Source organism: Myxine glutinosa, chromosome 8, assembly GCF_964187855.1.
Source record: "Myxine glutinosa chromosome 8, kmMyxGlut1.1, whole genome shotgun sequence".
Taxonomy (NCBI): domain Eukaryota; kingdom Metazoa; phylum Chordata; class Myxini; order Myxiniformes; family Myxinidae; genus Myxine; species Myxine glutinosa.
In genome coordinates this window covers 20,889,850-20,905,615 of record NC_136268.1, presented here as the reverse complement: position 1 = coordinate 20,905,615, position 15,766 = coordinate 20,889,850, and the positions used below count along the sequence as shown (strand labels likewise).

Below are 15,766 nucleotides of genomic sequence, written 5' to 3'. Positions count from 1 at the left end.
GCCGCACTCGGGCGGTTAAACGAACCCCGGGTGGACGTGTTTCCACCGGGCAGGTATCGTACCAGGCACCGCGGCTGCAGCCCCTCGTGGCCACGCGAAGTGGGTACGGTAAAGCAAGCCAAAAGCCCCACGCCGCTTGCAAGGCGTGTTAGGCCCCAACGTGCGACCCGTACGCGTCTTTTTAGATGGTGCCGCGAACGGTGCCAGACGCGGGGTCGATGCACGGCCCCACGTCAACTTGACGTCTCCACCGGGTAGGTACACGTCCCGGTAACTCCTCTCGCCGGACGGGCTTCGGAACGCCGCTTTTCCACGCGGCGCCAGGTCGATCCCACCTTTCGTCGGAGCGGGGCGAGGAAGAAGAATCCTCCTCGCTTTTCTTCCTCGTGTCTTTTCCTCTTCCGTTTCCGGTCACTTCCGTTTCCGGACTCTTTTCAGAAGGGCTCCTGACCCTCCAACCACAACAACCCTTAATCTATTACACATGGATAAGCAAAGACCTGAATGGTAATTCACATACCTTCACATAAATATGTAACACTTCCCCCCTTCAAGAAAGAAAGTTTGAACCCAGCGAAAACTTTCTTTGCCGGCCAATTTGGAGAAACAAACCAGATAACTCAACCCCCCCACATTATCAGTTCCCCCCGGGCACAGTTATCACTTAAAAATAAAGCAACCAAAATTTCACCACAACCCCTCCAGATTACTCCCTCTGGACTAAGCACCAGCAACGACATTGTCCCTGCCAAATCAAACTCCATCTCATGACCCTCTGACTTTGACCATCAGTTTCTTGTGAATGAAGGTTAAGGGGTTGATCAAAGATCCAAAGTTAAGCAACTCGATAGCACTTTTTCCGGGAGGCCAAGCCGAGTATTCACTACATGGATGCCTTTAGGAACGTGGAGTTCACGGTTAGTCCGTGCAGGAAAGTTCTCTACATGGGCGCCTTGAGGAATGTGGAGTTCACGGTTAGTCCGTGCATGAAAGTTCACTACATGGACGCCTTTAGGAACGGCGTTCACGGTTAATCCGTGTAGGAATCTTGGCTCGGTGGCTCCGCCGCATTCAGTGCTTCAACTTCTCAGAACTTCCCTAATAATTAGGGTGGGACCACTTGTCCCTGTAGTCCCCTGAATAGCGGTCTCCTTCTCGGCCACTACTTGGCCAATCCTTCCTTCGGGGGCTGCCGTAACTCAGGGAGCCTCCATAATAATATTGATTGCGGCCACCACCAAAACTACCGCCCAGTGGTACTCTCCTGTAGACCTCTCGACGCCTACGAAATGCCTTCCCTACTGTTATGGTCCGACCCTCCAAATCCTTGCCATTCCAATTCTTCTCTGCCTCTCTGGCGTCTTTTGGGCTTGCAAACGTGACAAAGCCGAACCCTCTTGACTGTTGCGTTTCCCTGTCTCTTACCAACCGCACTTCCACCAGCGGCCCATATCTGTTGAAGACAGAGGTCAGAACTTCTTCCTCTGTTTTGAAGTTCATTCCCCCTACAAATAACTTGGTACTTTTGTCGCCATCCCGAGCTGGTGTGGTGTTATTTTCCCTGCTAGGCTCTTTACCAACCCTCAGGTTACCATAAACTTGACCCCCGGCCAAATCATTCCCGATAACCACAGATACACCCTCTACAGGAAGTGTGGCTTGTAAACCGACGGTGACCGGTCCGGACATCAACTCGGACTCCAAATGGATGACATGAAGTGGAGCACTAACACCGCCCCCGATCCCCTGTAAACGAACACTATCCCCCGTTGCCGTCTCCTCGGACCATGGCAAAATGCCTTCAAGCATGAAAGATTGATGTGCTCCTGTGTCCCTCAATATCCTAACCGGTCTCCGGTTAGTCGAGGCTCCATCCAGTGACACAAACCCCTCTGAAATAAATGGTTGGTAACCCTTTTGATGGCGATTTCTCACAATGGCCATTGCATTTGGAGTCGTAATAGTCGGACTCCGCTCTGGGTCTTCCCTTTGCATGCGGTAACAACTGGACATCAAGTGTCCAGGTTTCTTGCAAAAAGCGCAAGTAGGCCCGGAGGAAAAACTCGTGGTCTGCCTTGGGCCCCCTGAAATATAAGTTTGTCTTGGGCCCGCATCCCTCTGATTTCGAACAGGTGGGGTATCCGCGTTGTCCCCATAATCCTCTCGAGGTCGCCGCCATGTATTGTCGTTCTCCGCACCTGCTGTTCCCCACCTCCCCTGCGGAGATCTAGGCGAGGAGTTAGGTTCGTGGACCCCTATTCGGTGGGTTAAGGCATAATCATCTGCCATGGGGGCTGCGTCCCACAACTTTGGTACTTTCTTTTCCTGCAGGTACACTTTGATGTCCTCGTGGACACACTGCTGAAATTCCTCCACCAGGATCAAGTCACGCAATGTTTCGAAGTCTTTCCCGACTCCTTTTGACTCACACCACCGATCAAACATGTTTTCTTTCACTCTGGCAAACTCCACATGGGTCTCACTCTCCCTCTTCCTGGCATTCCTGAATTTTTGCCTGTAAGCTTCCGGAACCAACTCATAGGCTTTGAGGATGTGCTTCTTCAGTACCTCATAATCTGCACATTGGTCCATTGGTAGCGCCGAATAAATCTCTTGAGCTTTTCCCACCAGCACACTTTGCACGAGTATGGTCCAGGCCTCCTCCGGCCAGTTTAATTGTTGAGCCACTTTCTCAAAGTGTGGAAAAAATTTCGCGACTCCCTTTTCACTGAACGGTGGAATCAGCCTCACATGTCTGCCCACATCCCAGGTTTTCTGGTTAGGTGTCGACCCCGTCAGCAAGGGTGGTGCCTCTCCCCGTTCTCTCATTAACTCCAGCTCCTTGAATTTAATTTCTTGCTGAAGCTCCATATCCCGTTCCTTTAATTCCCTTTCCGCTTTTCTCTCCTCTGCTTCGAGTTCCCTTGTTTTCATCCTTTCTAACCTTTCTTGGAGTTCTCGTTCCCCTCTCCTTTCTTCTTCTGCTCTTTCCTTTTCTGCTTTCCTTTCTTCTTCTGCTAACCTTTCCTGGAGTTCTCGTTCCACTCTCCTTTCCTCTGCTTGTTTCTCTTCTCTCCTCTCTTCTGCTTTCCTTTCTTCTTCTTTGATCCGTTCCTGGCTCCGTAATTGCAACTCCAGTTTCCGGAGCTCAACGTCTTCTGGTTCTTCGGGTAGCCACTCCCAGGCTAACTCGTCCCATGTTCCTAATCCCACCATAGATTGTATCACCGTGGTCTGCAACTCTGCCTTCCTCAAATTAGTTCGGACCTCCAAGTTAAAATGTTTGGCCAATTTCAAGAGGTCCGACTTTAGTAACGCTCGGAACTGTGCCTCACTCGGTGTTACCGCAAAGTTCTGTGCCACAAACGCCATGGTGACTATCGTTACCACCTGCTAACCTTCACCCAAGACTTTACCCCAATTTCCCCCAAAAATTTACCAATTAATACTTAATTAATAAATTTTAATTAATAAAAATATTATTTTATTATTTTATACAAATACAATTTCAGATCCCGGACGTAGACCCAATTGCGAAACCGCAAATCGTAATCCCGGACGAGCCCCCAATTCTGTTACGTGGTCCCCTCGGTGACTACCTGGTCTCGGTGACCCCCGGACCGTGAGAGGAACTTCGCCAGAAAGTAGTATATATATATGCGCTTTCGCAACGCAATCCCTATGAATTCCACCCAAGAGACAACTGATGTTCAATGATATATTTCAAGGGTAAGGATATCATACACTTTCCAGGATACCATCCAGGATATATTCCCCGAGCAATCAATAACAAACAACCATCAACAATTCCCAATCCACAATCAATTCCCTATATGATTAAGATGGCCATCTTATATATGTGTGTCCTCGTTGGTACTCACGACCCCCTTCTGGTCTCTGTCCCGCACAATGTCTCTGGGCCCCTCCTGACCAAGATGATGGTCGGCGTCGCCGCACTCGGGCGGTTGAACGAACCCCGGGTGGACGTGTTTCCACCGGGCAGGTATCGTACCAGGCACCGCGGCTGCAGCCCCTCGTGGCCACGCGAAGTGGGTACGGTAAAGCAAGCCAAAAGCCCCACGCCGCTTGCAAGGCGTGTTAGGCCCCAACGTGCGACCCGTACGTGTCTTTTTAGACGGTGCCGCGAACGGTGCCAGACGCGGGGTCGATGCACGGCCCCACGTCAACTTGACGTCTCCACCGGGTAGGTACACGTCCCGGTAACTCCTCTCGCCGGACGGGCTTCGGAACGCCGCTTTTCCACGCGGCGCCAGGTCGATCCCACCTTTCGTCGGAGCGGGGCGAGGAAGAAGAATCCTCCTCGCTTTTCTTCCTCGTGTCTTTTCCTCTTCCGTTTCCGGTCACTTCCGTTTCCGGACTCTTTTCAGAAGGGCTCCTGACCCTCCAACCACAACAACCCTTAATCTATTACACATGGATAAGCAAAGACCTGAATGGTAATTCACATACCTTCACATAAATATGTAACACTATACATTGAGACTAGCTGAATATACATCGGGCAATAGGTCTGGTTAATGGCTTTCGAAACAAATTCCACCTAAGTGCTATCGTTTTTGCTTTAAAATTAAATGTATATAAATATATAAACAAATAAATATATAAAATATATATACACACTGCTGGCGGACGGACGGACGGTGTGTGCTGGCTTTGCTGGTGTGCTGGCAGCACATTTAATGTGCTGGCCCAATGGCCTAATGGATAAAGCACCAGACTCCCAAGCTGGGGGTTGTGGGCTCGAATCCCATCTGGGTTGAATATATTTTTCCCCTTACCCTTTCAAGTCTTTTATATCGTCTTGAATAATGAACAAATTAACATCTTGTACAATGAGCAAATGCATTGTGTTCGTATTTAAAACGTAATTATTCTTAAACCTGAATTTCAGCATCATTATGAGTATTGTACCACATCAAATTGCTTAAATTGTATGGAAATCAAGGGAGGCGCCCCTTCCTTTTTTTGGGACGGTTTCTCTGAATGCAAATTTAATATGGAGACTGAAAATTTGTTTCTCCGTTTCTACTGGTATATACACTTTATACACCTTACAAATTTTTATTTATTTTTTCTAACGTGCTGGCTCAATGGCCTAATGGATAAAGCCTAAAGTAATGAACTTTTCTAGAGCATTACTTGGTTCCTCCTCAGAACACAAGGGTAGTCCAGCGTGCACACGAGATTTTTTTGAATGCCCCTTATTAGTCCCCTACCGGTGTACATCGGAGGGGACTATAGGTTTGCACTCAGTCTGTCAGTCTGTCAGTCCGTCATGCAAAGAACAGTTTTCCGGACTTTTTTTTCTAAACTCTTAATGCTAATGATTTCAAACTTGGTACATGGTTTCCTCATGTTAAGCTCCAGAACAAGTTCGAACTTCACGACATTCCGATCGTTTTTGACAAAGTTATGGCACTTTGAACTTTGGTAATTTCCCCAACAGTTTTCCGGACGACAGACTGCCGGTAGGGGACATGTATTGCAGCGCAATACTCAGAATGCTTGTTTTGTATTGTTTGGCATTTTCTACAAGCTATGGAATGTCCCTTGTTTTCTATACTTTGCCACATGGCACATATCCTTATATAAAGGGGCCTTTTCTATGCCCCTTGCATTTTACCCAATAATTACTATTATCAAATTATACTAATGTTGTTATTGTTGTTAATGTTATTCATATTAATGAATTATGCTTTGTTAATGTTGTCATTGTTTTTATTACCCTCGCCAGAGGAGAGGGTATTGCATTTGAGTCCGTTTGTTTGTTTGTCTGTTTGTCCGCTCAGAATAAATATGATTTTCTCTGCAACCGTTGGTTCGATTGACAGGAAATTTTCACCATAGAATTGCAACTCCACCTGTAGAATTTTTTAATGATAATTTTGTCATAGGTTACGTGGTTTGGCCGCCATCTTGGAAAAATCAAAAAATTTGCACCTCCATATCTCCAAAAGCGCTGAATAGAAAAAAATTGAGACATGGCTCATTGTAAAGAACTCTCCTTGGGGAATAAAATATGTTAATGATGATGTCATGGGTGCCTCCATTATGATGTCATAATTTGACAAGTACAAAACTAATCCGATCAAGATGAAATTTCTTGAGCATAATCTAGGAATAAATTAGTTTAGAAAAAAAAAATGATGACGTCATTAGTCACGTGGTTCCGCCGCCGTATTTTTGTTTTAATACAAAAGCCTTAAAAACCACTGAAAATACTTCCTGGTGAGGGTTTGCAATCTCTGATTGCTCCTTTTCTTGTTTATCTTGTAATTAGAATACCATGCCATGGAGGCCCTATTAATCTGCTCTATCCACCTTAACATGGTGCGCGCGTTTAGAAACATTGGAATTTTCCGGATTATTTGTAGTTAATTATGAACTCAGGCTATCATGACGATCATTTTGGTGTATCACAATCCACATCAGAAAGCTCTAGTAGAACTCCACAAAAAAACTTCCCCCCCCCCCCCCCCCCCCCCCACACACACACACACACACACACACACACCTCATCCATTCATAGTCGATTGAACTATATCCTTGAACATTGTGGAACATAAATCACATTCATAATACGTACGTCCGAGAACCTCCAGTTTATCAATACGTGGACATGTTCTATACCTATAGCGTGGTGTCTAAGGGAAATTAATAAGACTGCTTCAACAGCGCTAAACTTCCGGATGTATTTAACGATCTTTAAAAGCATCTATCTATAATTCCACTAATCTCTGTGTGTATGTTTGTTTGTATGTTTGTCTGTGACCGCTGTTTCTCGACAACTACCGGTCCGATATACTTGAAACTTGCCAGGTATATTGCTGGGGACCCGAGGATGTGCCTTTTCAAGGTTTTAAATTAATCGCAGAAGTAGTTACCGAGCTATGTCCAAAAAACGATTCAACCAATCAGAGAGCAGCGAGCTATCACGTGTGCCGAACGTGGCGAACAGACTCTGCCTCGGATGGCACATTTGAGAGCGTATTCATTTATTTCCCGTCGGCAAACTATGTTGGCGCTATGTTGGCGTTAAACTATGTTTTAAAACTAATTAAAACTAATTTGCGATTCTTTCGCTTTGCGATGCGATTTGCGATTGCGTTAAACTCGCTCGGGCGTTAAACTATGTTTTAAAACTAATTAAAACTAATTTGCGATTCATTCGCTTTCCTGCGCATTTGTGCACGCGATGGCGATTTCTTTACCAAACTCCGCAAGCGCCAAGCCGTTAGCTTTGGACCAAACCATTTCATGTAAATAGAGGGGGGGGATTGTCACCGTACTCGCAAGCCGTTCGCTTTGGACCAAACCATTTCATGTAAATAGAGGGGGGGGATTGTCACCGTACTCGCAAGCCGTTCGCTTTGGACCAAACCATTTCATGTAAATAGAGGGGGGGGGGGGATTGTCACCGTACTCGCAAGCCGTTCGCTTTGGACCAAACCATTGCATGTAAATAGAGGGGGGGGATATACTTTTAGATATATATATAGTACGGGCATGCCCTAGTGTGTTAAAATTGAAGTACTGTATAGTGTATATATACTTGAACACTGTGCGAGTATCGTGTTTTCCGAACTATTTAATTTACTCTGTGACTGATTTGTTCTCCTTTGTGCTCATTTGCCCCGTGTAGACATTGTAGGAGAATGTTTAAGACTCAGGAGACTTGAGACGCCCAAACAGCTTTATAAAGTAAGGATTTATTATAATTAATGTCACTTGTTTCAATTCAATAAAGACTACAATAGCTAAACGGATTGGTACTCCAGTCGTTGGTTATTCTTCCTTGGCCGGTCCTCTCCTCGCGCTGTTTCTCGTTCCGTACTCGTTCGTTCCGTTGGGCAGCGATTCTCGTGACAAGTGTGTCGAGTCCAGGAAATGTTCACGCTTTTATGGGCACCGCAGTGTTAATCCTCCCTGCGCTAATGTTAATCTCTTCTCCGCAGAAATGTTACTCCGTCATCCCCGCTCGCCTCACCGGCACCAGCTCGCTCCCCCCTGCTGGGAATTCCTTCAATGCTACATTTGCTTCACAATAGTGAAAGCCTAGGAATGTGCTCTAGCCCGGGGCCGTGACAAGGTGGACAAAAGGACTCCCAGGTTCCATGTTCCGACGTACATTCCTGACATTCCTGACATTCTTACGAACCACTCATTGGTTCACTCACCAATCTCATAACTAGTTACATAGTATAAAGATTTATTCTACCACAACATTATGCCGAATTCCCTTGACAGTAAGTGGAAAAATAAACTTATGGAGGAGTTGGATGAAATAGAATTGATGAAGGAGCAACTTTCTGTGAACCTGTTGAAGTTCTTCCAATTTGTGAGTAATAATGTGGGAGAACTCAGGCTTCGGATGTTTGCAAAGTTATGTCATAATTTTGGTTTGTGTGATTATGTATTGTGAATGTTGGGGTTGGACATCATGCGCCTCCTCACTGTGCAGGTCAAAGTACAGACTCGCAAATATTAGTCAGCTATTTATTTAGTAGCAGCAAAGGTACCCGGCATTGCAGGGTGACGCAGGCTTGCTTTGTGACGGGAATATTAAAAGAGGGGGAGAAAGAGACAGGGGAGGAGGGTAGCAGAGAGAGCGGGGAGGAGGGTAGTGGGGAGAGCGGGGAGGAGGGTAGTGGGGAGAGAAGGGGAGAGAAGGAAGATTGAGTGAAGAGGAGAAGGGAGGAGAAATGGGTGGGGGAGAGAGAGGAAGGGGATGAGGGGTGAGTGAGGAGAGGAGGGGAATGGAAGGCAGCGTGAGGAGAGGAGAAGGGAAAGCAGTGTGAGGAGATGGGAATTCAGGTGGGGGAGAAAGGGGAGGAAGGCAGCTGGAGGGGAGGGCAAGGGAAGCAAAGGCGGCATGAGGAGGGGAGGAGAAGCCAAGGCAGTGTGAGGAGAGGGGGGGGGAAGTGACGGCAACATGAGGAGAGGGGAGGGGAAGCCAATTCAGTGTGAGGAGAGGGGAGGGGAAGCAAAGGCAGCGTGAGGAGAGGGGAGGGGAAGTGAAGGCAGCGTGAGGAGAGGGGAGGGGAAGTGAAGGCAGCGTGAGGAGAGGGGAGGGGAAGCGAAGGCAGCGTGTGGAGTTGTTAGGGACCAAGGGGCACCTACAATTATTATTTTGTGATTAATACTGTAGTACAGCACAGTAATGAGGTTTTATAAGCACCCCCCTTTTTTGTAATTGTACAATCAACAACTCCCTCTTTTTTGTAATGGTACAATCCACACTTTGAATCGGGAAGCATTTAAAATGAAATGCGCCCTTAACTTCACGGACGTAAGAATAGCACTCAATGTTGAACATCAAAGTCGAGAGACAAATAAAAGGTAAGAGATAAAAGGTAAAGCAACTGAAAGGTAAGAGAAGGGTGAACAGTTTTTTTTTGGGCATCACACTCCCTAGTCATGTCATGAAGGTGCTGGAGAGGGTTCTGGATGGGAGGATAAAGAAGAGTGTGGAGAGCAGCATGGGTTTAGAAAAAGGTAGGGGAACGACAGATGGGATGTTTCCACTGAGACAGCTGGTGGAGAAGAGGTTGGAGGTGCAAGGTGAAATTGGCATTGGGATTTGTGGATCTGGAGAAGGCCTACCCTACAACACTATCCCAAGAGAGGTGATGGTGACACTGAGATTAATGAGAGTCCCAGAGGCAAAAGTTAGGTTAGTGGAAGGGATGTACAAGGGAACGAAGGAAAAAATTATTATTATTATTTTTTTTTGTATACTGAATCGAGGCTCGTGAAAGAGCTGACATTTACTTCACAAACAAATCAACCAGACAAACAAAATATATAAAAAGAGCGAGCGGAAGACAAGAGAAGGGGAAGCACACAAACACTTGAGAGCACACAACATTTAAGAGCAGGGAGATGTGTGGGAGGGAGAGGGCTTGGGGGGAGGACGCGTGGGAAGGGGGGGGGGCGTGGGGTGGGAGAAGTATAGAACACAAGGACTTCCAGGACAGAAGTTGGTATTTCAAAAAAGTAGAATTGGGGTGAAATTAGCGGGGATAGAAAAGATCAAGGTTTTGGATGGTGGAAGATAAGAGATGGTGGTGAACAGCTGTTTTAAAGACCTGGAGGGTGGAGTGGGATTGAAGAGAGTGAGGGAGTTTGTTCCAGAGGTGGGAGAAAAGAGGGATGAAGGAGTGAAGGTGAGCAGAGAGTCTTGATTTTGGCAGTTTAACCATAAGAGGGTTGCAGGCAGATCTTGTGCGACCTGTAGGAATATTTGCGGGACAGAGCCCAGAGAGAGCTGGGGGGGCAAGGCCAGAGAGGAGTCTGTAGAAGACGGAAAGACCACCAACCTGCCTATGGCGAGTGAGTGAGAGGCCCTTGGAGTTAGCTTCATCGCGGGAGATTCCAATGATTCTGAATGCTTTGGTTTCAACAGCGTTAAGACGAGCTAGGTGTGAGGCAGGAGCACCAGCCCAGAGGGGAGAGCAGTATTCCATTGAGCTGCGGATGAAAGCCTTGTATGTGGTGAGGAGCTCAGGTGTGCCAAGGAAGGACTTCGCACGACGGAGGATGCCCAGTCGGCGACTGGCTTTGGAGGCCAGATTTGAAATGTGGTTTTCCCAGGAAAGATCATGGCAGATAGTGAGACCCAAAAGCTTGAGTGACAGAACTTCTTGGAGAGGATTATTCAGAAAGTGGATGGGAGGGTTGTCCAGTCGGTCTTTTCGGAGAGACATCGTAAGAGTGTGAGATTTGTCAGGATTGAAAGACATGTTCCACTTGTTTGCCCAGTCTGTGATTTTGTCCAGCTCTGCAGAGAGTGAGGAGGCTGCAGACTGCCGATCTGAGGGATGAAGAATGGAGCGACAGAGAGTAGAGTCATCAGCAAAGAGATAGAGAGGCTTTTCAAGAGAGTCAGAGAGATCATTGATGAAGACCAGAAAAAGCACAGGGCCCAGAACACTGCCTTGGGGAACTCCAGCCTGGACAGGAAGAGGAGATGAGAGAAACTCATTCAGGGCCACACGTTGACTACGACTAGAGAGGAAGTCCGCCAGCCATAAGTGGAGATTTCCATGGATACCAAAAGAGGAGAGTTTGGTGAGCAGAGCGGGGTGCCAGACCGTATCAAAGGCACGTGATATGTCAAGGGAGACAGCTCTAATTTCCTGTTTGGCATTGAGGACCTCCATCCATTGTTGAGAAAGCAGAAGCAGCATGTCCAGAGTAGAGTGACCAGGTCTGAAACCAAATTGATGATCAGAGATCAAGCCATTGGAGAAGAGGTAAGATTTCATATCTGAAGCAATGATGGATTCCATGACTTTGCTGATAATTGGGAGAAGGCTGATTGGTCTGTAGTTGCTGGGATCTGTTTTTGCACCTTTTTTGTGCAAAGCGGTGATGTTGGCAGATTTCCAAGCAGATGGCAGATGACCTTGAGCAAAAGAGAGGGTGAAGAGAACAGAGAGAGGGAGTGAAAGAGCGGAAGAACAGGATTTTAGGACCCGTGGGCTGATGCCGTCAGGTGCAGTTGCAGAATCAGAGTCGAGGGTTGACACAAACTTTTCCACCTTGTCAGAAGGAAAGGACACAGAGTCCAGGAGCAGCTGGGTACGACTGGGTACGGTGGGTACAGAGAGGGATGGGTTTGGGACACAAGATTTAGAGGCAAACAAAGAGTTGAGGCATTCAGCTTTTTCACGTGTGGAGTTAGCCATGTGGCCGTTTGAGGAAGGAGGGGATAGAGGGGGAACAAACACCAGAAACAGATTTGACCAGACGCCATCAGGATTTGGAAGAGGGAGACAGATAAGAGAGTTCTGTCCTGAGAACGGAGAGATATTGTTTCCTGGCTCTCCTGAGAGTGGGGTGTTCCATTACCAAGCTGCTTGTTGTAGAGCGCTCGCCAAGTGGCTTAAGCACCTTTTGGTTCTTTGGCCAAGTGGCTTTACAAAAAGCTTCATGGTTCTTTTTAATTGTTTTATGGAAATGTCCTTAATGTGTCTGTTGTCATCTATATTAACGTTTTCTATTAACGTTTTGTAATACTAATCCTTTTACTATTATTATTATTTAGATTATTATTTTACAATATGGTACTGCAATGTTAATATTATTATGCTATTATCATTACTCTTGTTATTACTTTCGCTATTTGAAGTGACCTGCGAAAAATTCCATGATAACGTGCAACGACGCTCAAGCTGCTACATATTTATACACCTTCCCAAGGTGGAAAACGGCATTAAAACATGGAAATTCCTCTGGATTTTTTGCAATCGAGTCTAAAACGAGTGATAATAGCATGGAGGGAGTCCTCTTAGTTGTGATACAATTGAAGGTTCTGAAGCATCACTCATAATACCCTCTCCCACCACCACCGGAAGCAGCGCCAGACGATACACATTTACAAAGACAATATGCGTGGCTCTACCTTCGGAACTCCACATGAGGGGAGCATTTGAAGTCGCTACAACCTTTGCCTGACCTGTAAGCCCCCTTGGCAAGTTTAGTTGATTGAGATTGCATAATGATAAGTATCGACCGAATACATCGATGAAGATGTATCAAATAATTTGACACAAGTGTCCTCACGGGCCACCCAGGACTAGGTTTTGGTGGCCCGGCGGAGTTTTTGTTGGCATTCGGCACCGGGAACACCGCTTATTTCGAACCCTGCAGGTGGACAAAGAGGTTGTTGAATGTATGTATGAGATGGGTCATTTTCAGAGGAGTGGAGGACAGGGTTAATTGTGCCGATGTGGAAGGGGATGGGGGATGTTCAAGATCCGGGAAAGTACAGGGGCATCACACTCCCTAGTCATGTCATGAAGGTGCTGGAGAGGGTTCTGGATGGGAGGATAAAGAAGAGTGTGGAGAAGGAGATCGGAGAAGAGCAGCATGGGTTTAGAAAAAGGTAGGGGAATGACAGATGGGATGTTTCCACTGAGACAGCTGGTGGAGAAGAGGTTGGAGGTGCAAGGTGAAATTGGCATTGGGATTTGTGGATCTGGAGAAGGCCTACAACACTATCCCAAGAGAGGTGATGGCGACACTGTGATTAATGAGAGTCCCAGAGGCAAAAGTTAGGTTAGTGGAAGGGATGTACAAGGGAACGAAGGAAATTTTTTTTTTTTTTGTATACTGAATCGAGGCTCGTGATAGAGCTGACATTTACTTCACAAACAAATCAACCAGACAAACAAAATATATAAAAAGTGGGAGCGGAAGACAAGATGGGGAGAGATGGGGAAGCACACAAACACTTGAGAGCACACAACATTTGAGAGCAGGGAGATGTGTGGGAGGGAGAGGGCTTGGGGGGAGGAGGCGTGGGAAGGGGGGTGGGGGGGGGGAGAAGTATAAAACACAAGGACACCAAGGACTTCCAGGACAGAAGTTGGTATTTCAAAAAAGTGGAATTGGGGTGAAATTAGCGGGGGTAGAAAATATCAAGGTTTTGGATGGGGGAAGATAAGAGATGGTGGTGAACAGCTGTTTTCAAGACCTGGAGGGTGGAGTGGGATTGAAGAGAGTGAGGGAGTTTGTTCCAGAGGCGGGAGAAAAGAGGAATGAAGGAGTGAAGGTGAGCAGAGAGTCTTGATTTTGGCAGTTTAACCATAAGAGGGTTGCAGGCAGATCTTGTGCGACCTGTAGGAATATTTGTGGGACAGAGCCCAGAGAGAGCTGGGCGGGCAAGGCCAGAGAGGAGTCGGTAGAAGACGGAAAGACCACCAACCTGCCTGCGGTGAGTGAGTGAGAGGCCCTTGGAGTTAGCTTCATCGCGGGAGATTGCAATGATTCTGAATGCTTTGGTTTCAACAGCGTGAAGACGAGCTAGGTGTGAGGCAGGAGCACCAGCCCAGAGGGGAGAGCAGTATTCCATTGAGCTGCGGATGAAAGCCTTGTATGTGGTGAGGAGCTCAGGTGTGCCAAGGAAGGACTTCGCACGACGGAGGATGCCCAGTCGGCGACTGGCTTTGGAGGCCAGATTTGAAATGTGGTTTTCCCAGGAAAGATCATGGCAGATAGTGAGACCCAAAAGCTTGAGTGACAGAACTTCTTGGAGAGGATTATTCAGAAAGTGTATGGGAGGGTTGTCCAGTCGGTCTTTTTCGGAGAGACATCGTAAGAGTGAGATTTGTCAGGATTGAAAGACATGTTCCACTTGTTTGCCCAGTCTGTGATTTTGTCCAGGTCTGCAGAGAGTGAGGAGGCTGCAGACTGCCGATCTGAGGGATGAAGAATGGAGCGACAGAGAGTGGAGTCATCAGCAAAGAGATAGAGAGGCTTTTCAAGAGAGTCAGAGAGATCATTGATGAAGACCAGAAAAAGCACAGGGCCCAGAACACTGCCTTGGGGAACTCCAGCCTGAACAGGAAGAGGAGATGAGAGAAACCCATTCAGGGCCACACGTTGACTACGACTAGAGAGGAAGTCCGCCAGCCATGCGTGGAGATTTCCATGGATACCAAAAGAGGAGAGTTTTGTGAGCAGAGCGGGGTGCCAGACCGTATCGAAGGCACGTGATATGTCAAGGGAGACAGCTCTAATTTCCTGTTTGGCATTGAGGACCTCCATCCATTTTTGAGAAAGCAGAAGCAGCATGTCCAGAGTAGAGTGACCAGGTCTGAAACCAAATTGATGATCAGAGATCAAGCCATTGGAGAAGAGGAAAGATTTCATATCTGAAGCAATGATGGATTCCATGACTTTGCTGATAATTGGGAGAAGGCTGATTGGTCTGTAGTTGCTGGGATCTGTTTTTGCACCTTTTTTGTGCAAAGCGGTGATGTTGGCAGAATTCCAAGCAGATGGCAGATGACCTTGAGCAAAAGAGAGGGTGAAGAGAGAGGGAGTGAAAGAGCAGAAGAACAGGATTTTAGGACCCGTGGGCTGATGCCGTCAGGTCCAGTTGCAGAATCAGAGTCGAGGGTTGACAGAAACTTTTCCACCTTGTCAGGAGGAAAGGACACAGAGTCCAGGAGCAGCTGGGTACGACTGGGTACGGTGGGTACAGAGAGGGATGGGTTTGGGACACAAGATTTAGAGGCAAACACAGAGTTGAGGCATTCAGCTTTTTCACATGCGGAGTCAGCCGTGTGGCCGTTTGAGGTGAGGGAGGGGATGGCGGGGGAACAAACGGACAAAGGAACAAACAAACAAACAAACAAACAAAGCGGGGAAACAAAGATCTCATATCATTGAATCAGTAATTCAATGATGCTCAGTAATTTAAGATACAATCTTCAAGCGTAAAGCCAGTAATTGTTTTTTTTAGCTTTATTTATTTATTTTTGATGTTTTAACTATTGTTCCATTAACTTTGCAGATGATCTTGTACTTTTTAAAAATTCCTGCATCGTATTTATTGTTCCATCTGCTGTTTCTATTGCTGTCCTGATTGCATTGGCCATGGCAGTGCAGTTTAACTTAATGGAGTGACCTGCTTTGATCAGGCATCCTATGTCTGTCTGATTGTACATGTTGCTTGATGTTAACTATGATATGGTTGACCCCATTTATTCCTTTCTCCACACATCTCCACACTTTCTTTTCCTGGAGCAGGAGATGAAGCTTCGTGCACGGTGCTCATCGCCGGACGTTCGGCAGATCGACCTGGACGTGAACAGAACGTTCCGTGACCACATTATGTTCCGAGACCGTTTCGGTGTAAAGTGAGCTTTCCTTTGCTTTCCCTGATGCAGTTAATTCATAAACATCCTTCACTGTTGTATTACAATAGAAAGACACGACAGGCTATTTTACAATG

At 46.8% G+C, this 15,766-nt stretch overlaps 1 protein-coding gene across 1 annotated transcript in view; it reads left to right on the top strand.

Annotated features, from left to right (window-relative positions):
• LOC137417092 (USP6 N-terminal-like protein) overlaps positions 1–15,766 on the top strand; it is a 77,855-nt gene that overhangs the window by 41,729 nt on the left and 20,360 nt on the right. Inside the window, exon 5 of the mRNA XM_078783935.1 lies at positions 15,559–15,671. Within this exon, the coding sequence (XP_078640061.1) occupies positions 15,565–15,671 (107 nt within the window). The 5' untranslated portion in view covers positions 15,559–15,564. The remainder of the gene's footprint in view (positions 1–15,558; positions 15,672–15,766) is intronic.